The 11,167-nt window shown below is 37.3% G+C and overlaps 1 protein-coding gene, 1 long non-coding RNA gene and 1 pseudogene across 2 annotated transcripts in view; all 3 read right to left on the reverse strand.

Annotated features, from left to right (window-relative positions):
• Positions 1-730: 730 nt before the first annotated feature.
• LOC132170017 (cysteine-rich receptor-like protein kinase 44) lies at positions 731-4,074 on the reverse strand (annotated as a pseudogene).
• Positions 4,075-5,538: 1,464 nt separating this feature from the next.
• Positions 5,539-6,134, reverse strand: LOC132168547 (uncharacterized). The gene is made up of 3 exons (XR_009438887.1): positions 6,080-6,134; positions 5,755-5,905; positions 5,539-5,654 (listed from the first exon to the last, which is right to left on the reverse strand). It is a non-coding gene; the product is annotated as an uncharacterized LOC132168547 (long non-coding RNA).
• Positions 6,135-10,570: 4,436 nt separating this feature from the next.
• The window catches only part of LOC132170018 (65-kDa microtubule-associated protein 5-like), a 1,459-nt gene continuing 862 nt past the window's right edge, over positions 10,571-11,167 (reverse strand). The window contains exon 2 of the mRNA XM_059580942.1: positions 10,571-10,627. Within this exon, the coding sequence (XP_059436925.1) occupies positions 10,571-10,627 (57 nt within the window). The remainder of the gene's footprint in view (positions 10,628-11,167) is intronic.

Raw genomic sequence — 11,167 nt, forward strand, 5'->3', positions numbered from 1 at the left:
ATTTATTTTTTGAAAAAAGCTTTGATTTGAAGGTTGCATTATCGCGTGGGTTTAATTTTGGTGCTACACCCTCGTTACAATTTATCATCATGACCAGATTAGCCTTCGAAATTGATAAAATATGTGTCTCTTGATGATGATACTTATTATCAGCAATGACATCTAGGTTTAGGTTCTTAAATAAGCTATTTGGAATGACCTGATCAAACATTATTAACTACAACATTAAGGTCGTTGTTGATAACCAATATATATTGACAGAGCAATTACAAACACTTATTAATTAACAATGACTAGATGTAATTAAAAGTCATTAGTGACGACCTCAAACATTATCAGCAATAAGAATAAGGTTATTGTTGATAACCAATATATATTGACGGAACAACTGCGACGACTTATTTGCAATATCCAGCCTAAGATGATATCAACGAGGCTGAAAATGGTGATTCCGCCAACTATGATTAGACCTTTTCTCCTCGACATCGTTTGCCTTGTATTAATAAGTAAGACTTAATTTGCCCTATAATTGTTCTTCCCAAGTTGACCAGCCTGAAATGAACTTCTGACTGGTATTAATCCTACAAATATTTTCCACTTATAAGTAAAAAATGACTTCCTTTTCAATTCCTTATGTATGTGTCTAGATTTATGTTTTATGGTCTTGGGCCATTAGATGAATTGTAGCTGAGATTGCCTGAAGATATCTGATCTTGGGGCATTAGATGAATCATAGTGAGTGAAATTTACATACAAACATGCTTATTATAGTCCCCTTCCACGAAACACTACCTAGGAGATAACTCAATATAATTGAAGCCTCGTAACTAGTTCCTGTGCAATTGACATCCAGCTGCAGTGGTGTGGCAGACTGAACATTGCTCTGCATAAAGCTTGCAGGTTCTGTAGGTAAACGGAGAGCGATTGAATCACTATTAAGCATGAGAACAACTGAAGCCATGTTTGGTCTATCATCTACATTTTGTTGAACACACAGTAGACCGATGTGAATACATCTCATTATTTCAGCTTTTGAACCGCCCTTCATTAAGATGGGATCTATGAGGTTCGAAGCTGTCCCCTCCCTCCAATTTCTCCATGCCTGCATAAATATATCAATGCGCCACATACATGTTAAACAAAATGTTGTATCATTAATTTTCAACTTCTTTAATAGAAGTTAAGAATGTACCAATTGATATACATACATAGCTGAGAAGGTACTCCATATTTTGTGGGTTACGGAAACTAGTAATTTTCTAACCACTTACAATCTCCAAAATTAGGATACCAAAACTGAAGACATCTGATTTTGTCGAAAATTGCCCAAACATTGCATATTTTGGAGCCATATATCCACTGCATATCATATCAATAAACTTTGTTTAAGTTTGAATGGTATCAGAGACGCTAAAAATGACAGTTAAAATCATTTAATTTCAATGGCTATCTTGGTGTGTTAATCCAATGTAATTTACGAACTACACAAGCAAGCATAGTTGTACTTGTAGTACTCATTAGCTCTAACTTGTTTCGATACTTACTAGGTCCCCACAATTCTATTTGTACTGCCTTCAGTTTGATCCAATACAAATAATCTTGCCATGCCAAAATCTGAAATTTTAGGATTCATTTTTGCATCTAATAGAATGTTGCCAGTTTTGAGATCACGATGAATAATTCGAAGTCGGGAATCCTCATGAAGGTACGAAAGCCCTCGAGCAATGCCACCTATAATTTTATACCATCTTCCCCAATCTAAGTCTGCACGCTTCATGGGATCGGCATATTAATGAAATCATATTTTTCAGTCAAATATTTAAAATTTGCTCTTTTTTGGTACCCAAATGAAAGTTCTTTTTGATCATAATGTAGGAGTAGAAATTGAGTGGTACCAAATATATAGTGATGAAGGCTTGTGTTAGGCACAAACTCATATATAAGAAGTCTTTCATTTCCTTCCAAGCAGAATCCAAGGAGCTTAACTAAATTCCGGTGTTGGAGCTTGGCCACTAGTAGAACCTCATTCTTAAATTCTAGATCTCCTTGTCCAGAGTTTTTGGATAATCTTTTCACTACTATCTCTTGTCCGTTTGAAAGCCTACCCTGAATATATAAAAATAAGCAATAAATAGAACAATTCAAGTCAACTTCATAGAATGAAATACATTTGTTTGATACATTTTGACAAGTAATTAATGATCCTCTTTTTTTTATTTTTTTTTATTTTTAATGATGCTGTTTTCTTACCCTGTAAACTACCCCAAATCCACCTTTCCCAATCTTATTCGTGTCAGAAAAGTTGTCTGTGGCGGCTCTAATGGTGCCGAAATTGAATTGCAAGTATTCAACACTTATTATTTCATCCACAGCTTTAGAGAAAAGGTACAAGTTAGATGTATTCAAATGGTTAAAGTGCATTCTTTAAGCTATAAGTAAGAGTAACACACTAATTAATTGGATTTAGAATTAGTGGCAGGTAAAAGTACAAATCAAATAGAATTAGTTGGCTTGTTTCCCCTTGAGTAACATGTAAATCTACCTTCTTTTATTTTCCTTCTGCCAAAGGATGAATAATACCAGAAACCCAAGAGGGCCGCAGCTACTGCAGTTGATGATACGGTAATGATTACGATCTTTGTTGTATTCTTTCCTCCCCCTTTTACTGTCTCATCATATAATTCAACTGTAAGTTTGCTTATAAGATCTTGAAACAAAGATCCATCAATAAATATTATAGCCTATATATATATATAGCCTAGCCTGTAGGAATATATACAGCCTGCTCAAACTGTGACAAACAAGACGAATCCATAAGCACCCCTTTTTGCAAGGGTCATTGTAATCACCCAGACCCAGTAGAGATGATGGATCGGATCAAGTATTTCATGAAGGTTCCAAGCAGTGAATGGGGAATACCACTAAATTTTCAGGACAAATGCAAATTCTAAATCAAACATAAGGGAAAACTTCTAACATTCAAGTTTGCCAACTTCAGTGAATGTTTACTTAGCTTCTTTGTCCCAATTACTTTGGGTGAAATTTCACTTAACCTCATTTTGAAATCTCTCAATTTAATGTATTCATCTTTTAATTTTAATTTTTTAAATTTCACCCCTCCGTTAAGATAATACGGATAATCCTAATTGAGGGGTCACAAAATTTTCAAAATACCAATTTTTTTTTTTTTTTTTGGAAAAAAGAAAAGAAAACTGCAGGATTCAGGCATTGATCAAGATTTAACCGAGTTTGCAAAAATATCAATGCTTGAATATATATATATATATATATAAACAAGGTTATTTTGGAAATTTTAGTGGGATTTAACAAAAAATTCTAATTGATGGGTAATTTTATTTTATTTTATTTTTAAATCTAAACTGAAATTTTTTAAAGTTTAAGACAACTTTTAAAAATCGCCGCTAATGACCCCTCAATAGCAACGACTTTGGGGTTGCTACCGCATGAAGTAGAATTAATATCTCTAGTACACTGCACCAACCCATATCTAACCTCAGACCCATCACCCACAGGCCGTTTACCTGTCTTGTACAACGTCTCTGTTCCTAAAGCATCTGCTATTAGTTCATTCATTAGAGCTATTGCTCCAAAATTAGTTCCAGGTGAAGTGGTATTCTTGATATTCCACATGAACGCCCCTGGAAATATCTGTTGCACTCCAAAGAAATTAGTATCGGAGTACCTTAACATGCAATCATCGAACCAGATGATGACAGTTTTAGAAGATGGACACAGAAGTTTGATATATTCAACCGCGTAGATGACACAGCGTTGGCAGGTACCAATGCTAGCATCACCTCGGCAGAGGAAGAGGCCGTAGACGCCATTAGAGGTATCGTTGTAGAAGCTGTTGTTTTCGGAAGCTTTAGAGGATAAAGAACTCAACAGGACCGTGCGGTTTGATTCGAAAGAGGCCTTGGTGGTTTCGTTGGATTGATCTTGACAATAGTTTAGATTCACTGGGAAACTGTAGGTTTGCTGCGAATTAATGGAGCTGATAAGCGCACACCCTACAAATAATAGAAAAAGGAAGGCTTTTTGGATGAAAACCATCATCCCTCCCAGACTTCAATATTAGAAGATTGGTCCATGAACATATGCTTATAGCAGATAATCTATACAATAAAATAATCTTCTCGTGTATGAGAAAACAAAATAATGTTATTGGACAACCTTAATTGGTGTACTAGTTCAACTTGCAGACTTAATTATCTGGGCTACATGCTTCACCTAATTCCCACGACCGGCCAGTTAATATTGAACTGATCAGCTTTGATCATGAGAGACTCAATAAGAAAAGGTTGAATGTTTCCATTCAACATGACTTCGTAGAGGCTTCAAAAATGGCACCAACACATACCTAAAAGTCAGCCCACTAGCTTACCCTCCTGAATAAAAAGCCTCTAATTATATTCTTCAACGCCGGCTAGAGCTTGCCATTTTACATTTCTGTTCAAAACTCATATCATAAGACCCGGCACTCCTTTTTATTAAATTACCATGATAAATTTAACAAAACATTTAGTTCTGATACGATGTTAAATTACCAATTGCCCAAAAGCTTAAGCGGATAGAATAAGATAAATTTAATCGCTTAATTATTACTTTAAAACTCTCCCTTATGTGTTGGCTCAATTTTTTTTTTTTTTTAATAGGTGAGGCCAACACATGGAATATTTAATTTAAATTGAGGTAATTTGACGGAGTCAAGGTTCGATTCGATCTCAAGACCTTTGGTTTTGATACCATGTTAAATCACCATTTATCCTAAACGCTTAAACTAATAGGAATAAGTAAATTTAAAAATTTAATCAACAATTTAACACTTTCTTTCATGTGTGGGTCCAAACTCTATTTTAATAGGTGAGACCAAATACGTGAAATATTTAATTGAAAATGGGAGGTAAATGACGAAATCAAAGTTTAATTTGAGGACGTTTGGTTCTGATACTATATTAAATTACTAGTTATCCCAACAACTTAAGTTAATAGAAAGAGGTAAACTTAATCACTTAATCATTACTTTAACAATTTGGGGACAATAGCCATTTCCGCTATGTTTGAATTTGCTTTGTATAATTTGGTATATGTGCTAATTTAATGCATGTAGTTCCTCAATTCGTATGCAAATATATTTACAGAAAAAATAATTACAAGTATAGAAGTAGGATATGGTTATAGAAGTACTACACTTCTATACCCTGTAGTATTTGCAGGGAAATGATGCATCCCCTGATAGGAAGGAAATTCTGTAATCAAAATGGAAAATTCAAGTTTTTAAGTGGATGGATGGAACAGCATATATACTCCAGTTAATCTCTTGACTAGGTAGAAGCACTTGTTGAAGATTGATCAGATGCCGAAAATCTTATCATGGTTCCACTTGTTGTAGATTGATCAGAAAAGATAGGTCTACGTACAGAGAATGGAGGTGCTAATGGCCGAGGAAGGTTTATCGAGCTGCTTCCAAACATGAGGACGACCATTGACATTGTAGGTCTTTCACCGGGATCTTCCTGAACACACAACAATGCGATATGGATCAATCTCAGAGCCTGACTTCGAGGACAAGTGTCGACTAAGGTCTGATCTATCAACTCCAGTCCTTTGCCTTCATTCCATAGTCGCCATGCCTGTTTCATAATCTTTTTACTTATATGTTCAACGCAGTAAAAAAAAACTTCATATTTGAAGATTCTGAACTCAATATACAGATGAAAAGAAGAGACTTACAATTGAGAGAAGGCTTTCTCCATGCTCTGGATGATAGAAGCCCATATTCTTTTTCCCACTTATGATTTCTAGCATTAAAACTCCAAAGCTGTAAACGTCGGACTTTACTGAAAATTGCCCCTCCATTGCATACTCTGGCGCCATGTATCCACTATTGGAGAAAATATTATGATTATGCCTTCAATCAGTTGAAGAGAATGAAACCAGAACTTTTCCTGATGTAATATACTAACATTAAGAGCAAAAGTGACATCCAAACAGGATTTGCAAAACAAAAAAGTGCAAAAACACCCCTGTAAAGATTTACACTAGAGGAATGACTTACTATGTACCCACGACTCTGTTAGTGTTCGCTTCTACTTGATTGCCATCGAAAATCCAGTTAGAAAACAAATTTGAAACTCTGGTATTTTTTATGATACCAGATCACTTGTATTCCTTGAGTATTTATACACAATTACACATAACATCAGTTACATTTGAATTGAAAAGCCTATACAATAAAGTGGTTGTACTAACTGTTACAATTTAAACTTTAAACATCATAAACAACTTCCTTCAGTTACCCACTCTTTAATCCAGCTACTGTTATGATTTTCAAATGTCTTATGTTACAAACTCATTTAATCCAGCTACTGTTATGTAACTCAAAAGTCACACAACATTTAACCTTCAATACCTTTCTTATCTTCAACGGCAGAAGTGAGTGAATGAGTATGGTTAACAGCCCCCCTCAAGCTAATGGGGAGGGAACGAACCATGAGCTTGTCTCTTAATAGGAGGAAACGAGCTGATGTGAGACCTTTAGTAAAAATATCTGAGGGCTGATCTGCAGTTGATATATACCGAGCAACCAAATCCTTGTTAAACACTTTCTCTCGAATAAAGTGATAATCCACTTCGATGTGTTTAGTGCGAGCATGAAAAACAGGATTAGAGGAGAGAGATAGAGCCCCAATATTGTCGACCCATAAGCAAGGAGCCGAGAATAGGAATAGTCGAATTTCTTTGAGTAGCATACGAATCCAATATAACTCAGCCACGGTAAGAGCCATAGAACAATACTCAGCTTCTGTGCTTGACCGAGCAACAGTAGGTTGCTTCTTAGCAGCCCAAGAAATCAAGCACGGACCTAAGTATATTGCATAACCTGTCGTGGATTTTCTGTCATCAGGGCTTCCAGCCCAATCAGAATCACAAAAGCCATTCAATTTCAAAGAACCCTGTGTATAATACAAACCATAATGCAAGGTGCCCTTAAGATACCGAAGTACACGTTTGGCAGCTGTCAAATGCACTGAAGTTGGTGAATGAAGAAACTGGCATAATTGATTAACACTATATGCAATATCTGGGCGAGTCAATGTACAATATTGAAGAGCACCAACAATGTGACGGTATTCTTTGGGATCAGAAAGAGGATCACCCTGAAACTTGGAAAGTTTACTGCCTGAAACACAAGGGGTAGATGCAGGTTTGGCTCCAGCCATGTTAACACGAATAAGCAAATCAGTGACATATTTTCCTTGATGAAGATGGAGACCATGGGAGTCACGATTAGCCTGAATCCCCAAGAAAAATGAAAGATCACCAAGGTCTTTTAATGCAAACTCACATTTGAGTTGAGAAATAATAGCACCAATAGCAGTAGGAGTATTACTAGTTACGATGATATCATCAACGTATACTAACAGAAAAACACTTACTGAGTCACGATGAAAAAAGAACAAAGAGGTGTCCACACTCGAACCTACAAATCCAAGCTCCAACAATGCTTGAGACAAGCGAAGGAACCAAGCTCGAGGAGCTTGTTTGAGACCATAAAGAGACTTATGAAGTTTACAAACAAATTCTGGATGAGTAGGATCCTCAAACCCTTGAGGTTGTTCCATAAAGACTTCTTCTTCCAAGTGCCCATGTAGAAATGCATTGGAAACATCTAATTGGTGAATGGGCCAATTATAGTGCACAGCTACAGCAAGTATGAGACGCACGGTTGCAGGCTTAATGACAGGACTAAAAGTTTCTGTAAAATCAAGGCCATCAACTTGATCAAAGCCCTTTGCAACAAGTCGTGCTTTGTACCTGTCAATCGAGCCATCAGATTTCTGCTTAAGTTTGTAAACCCATTTGTTACGAATGATGCGATTATGTGCAGGTCTTGGGCACAAAGTCCAGGTCTTGTTGGCAATAAGAGCCTCAAACTCAGCTTGCATTGCAAATTCCCAATTCGGATTCCCTACTGCTTGTTTGTAAGTGTGAGGTTCTGAAGGGAGAACAACGGAAGACAAGGCAGTGAGTGGATGTTTTGTAGAAAAGAAAAGCTTGTAGTCAGGGAACTGTTTAGGCTTCAAAGAATTTGTTTGGGACCGTGTGATCATGCGGGTAGCAGAAGCAGGCAGAGGAATGGGTGGGCTGGAAGTGGAAGAATTAGCATGATCATATGGAGACTGAGAAAGTGAACTATCAGGTAATACTTCATCAGGGGTAGTAGATGAGATATGTGGGGATGAGGGTGACACATTATCAAAAGAAAGAGGGGAAGTATCCTCCGCAGGAGATAGAGACAATGAAGAGATTTGAGGAACCCAATCAGTAGCAGGAGTATTTAAATCAAAAGAAGAAACTAAAGGAACAGAAATACCTGGTAGGCATGGGCTGCTGATTGGGAGAGCTGCTGTTTGGGGAGTGGAAGCTGAGACCCCATCTTGTGCTGGAAATTTAGTTTCATCAAAAACAACGTGCCTAGAAATGTAAACACGATGAGAAGTTGGATCCAAACACCTATATCCTTTTTGATTTGTGCTATAACCCAAGAAGATGCATTTTTTGCTGCGGAAAGACAATTTGTGAGAATTATATGGTCTAAGTAATGGGAAGCAAGCACAACCAAAGGACCTAAGAGAGGTATAATCTGGATGACGTTGGAACAATGTGAAATAAGGGGAGTTATTATGAAGAACGGGTGTAGGCATACGGTTGATCAAGTAAATGGCTGTTAAGAAAGCATCAACCCAATACTTATTTGAAAGATGAGATTGAGCTAACAAAGACAAGCCGGTCTCAGTGATATGCCTATATTTACGTTCAGCAATACCGTTTTGTTCGGATGTATACGGACATGTAAGACGATGTAGTATACCATGTGTTTCAAGAAATTTAGTGAAGGCATGTGAAATATATTCACCACCGTTGTCTGTTTGAATTTGTTTAATTTTGCAAGAGAACAAATTTTCAACAAGACTCTTAAATTTCATAAAACAAAGCAATACATCAGACTTTTGTCTTAGAGGATACATCCAGGCAAACCGGGAATGATCATCAACAAACAAAACATAGTATTTGCAACCTCCTACAGAAACTATGGGAGAAGTCCACACATCTGAGTGAATTAATTCTAGTGGAGAAGTGGATCGATGAGTAGAAGCTGAGAAGGGCAATTTCTTGCTCTTGGAAACTTGGCAGGGTTCACACAAAGAATGACTTTTTGTGGAACCTGAAACTTGAAGCAAAGAGTGTCGTAGCAGATGTTGAATGGCAGCAGATGTGGGATGTCCCAGTCGTAGATGCCAGATATGAAGAGGCACAGAAACTCCTAATAAAGCAGTAAAAGAGACAGCAGTGGCAGCTTGACTAGAAGCCTTATTTTTCCGAAATTTTTGTAGAAAGATGGGGTATAGCCCAGCTCTACTCGGCCCTTGCAGAAGCACCTCCTTGGTCAGCATGTCCTTTATAACAAAATAGGAAGAGGTAAGTTTAAAGTAGCAATTGTTATCTTTGCAAAATTTCTGAATTGAAAGAAGATTGGTGGAAGCATTTGGGCAATGTAAAATATTTTTAAGAGACAATTTTGTATGGGGAGTAATGAGAAGAGAGGAACCCGTATTAGATATCTGCAACCCATTTCCATTGCCAACAGTAACATTTTCATTTCCCGTATAAGGCTGCTGTAAACTCAGATTCTCAATATCACCAGTCACATGATTGTTAGCACCACTGTCCAAGTACCAAGGTTGTTCTTCGTCAATAGCAACATGAGTATGGGCAGCCATTGCAGCTAGTTGAGAAGGTGGATGTCGTCCTTGAAAAGTGAAGTCCATACGATGGTAGCAATCCAAAGCTTGGTGACTTGTTTTTCCACAAATCTGACATGGAGGTCTATTAGCAGAAAAAAGTGAGGAATGACTTGAGGAAGGTTTACCAAGCATATGTTTTGATGAAGTTACAGCAGAGGCTGATTTGGAGAATTGTTGTCTGGGCATATGTTGTCTTGGTGGACCACGATATTGTGGTGAGAACTTTGTCTTCTTGCTATAATGAGGAGTCCGTGGCTTCTGAGCAAAGAAGGCGATCTGATTGGCTGCAGGAGGGACACTTTGCTGATGGATGTCAAGCATATGATCAAAATTCAGCAGCTCTTCTTGAAAATCAGCAAACGAAATTGATTGCTCACGAGTAACAAAGTTGAAGGTAGTGATAAAATTCTGGTATGAAGAGTTGAGACCTCCCACAATATAGGAAATCAAGTCCTCATCATCGACAGGCTTGCTAGCAGCAGCCAACTGATCTGCCAAACTTTTGGCAGCCAAAAGATAATCGGAACACCCTTTGGTCCCTTGCTGCATGGTTTGCAATTGTCTCTTCAAATGAGAGATATGGGACTTAGATTTAGGAGCAAAACGTGTTGCTAAATGATTCCAAACCTGATGTGAGGTATCCAATCCGTAAACAGTGGAAAGAACCTTGTCAGTTAGCGTGGCATTTATCCAAGCCAAAACAAATTGATCTTTCTTCTGCCAGACAGAATATTCTGGACTTATGGAAGAAGTGGGCTTTCCTTCCGCATCAAGAATGAATTGCGGAGGACAAGGCTCTGAGCCATCAACAATACCCAAGAGATCATGGGTACGAAGAGCCGGTAAAAATTGGGTAGTCCAATTTGTGTAATTGGGTCCATCTAGTTTGGAGGCTAGTGGAGTGACATTTGGTGGAACAAATGTGAATGAGGATGAGGCCATTTCAGAGGGATCAAAAAAAAAGCGTTAGCCTAAAAGGCTCTGATACCAAGTTAGAAAACAAATTTGAAACTCTGGTATTTTTTATGATACCAGATCACTTGTATTCCTTGAGTATTTATACACAATTACACATAACATCAGTTACATTTGAATTGAAAAGCCTATACAATAAAGTGGTTGTACTAACTGTTACAATTTAAACTTTAAACATCATAAACAACTTCCTTCAGTTACCCACTCTTTAATCCAGCTACTGTTATGAATTTCAAATGTCTTATGTTACAAACTCATTTAATCCAGCTACTGTTATGTAACTCAAAAGTCACACAACATTTAACCTTCAATACCTTTCTTATCTTCAACGGCAGAAGTGAGTGAATGAGTATGGTTAACAA

Source organism: Corylus avellana, chromosome ca2 (genome assembly GCF_901000735.1).
Source record: "Corylus avellana chromosome ca2, CavTom2PMs-1.0".
NCBI lineage: Eukaryota > Viridiplantae > Streptophyta > Magnoliopsida > Fagales > Betulaceae > Corylus > Corylus avellana.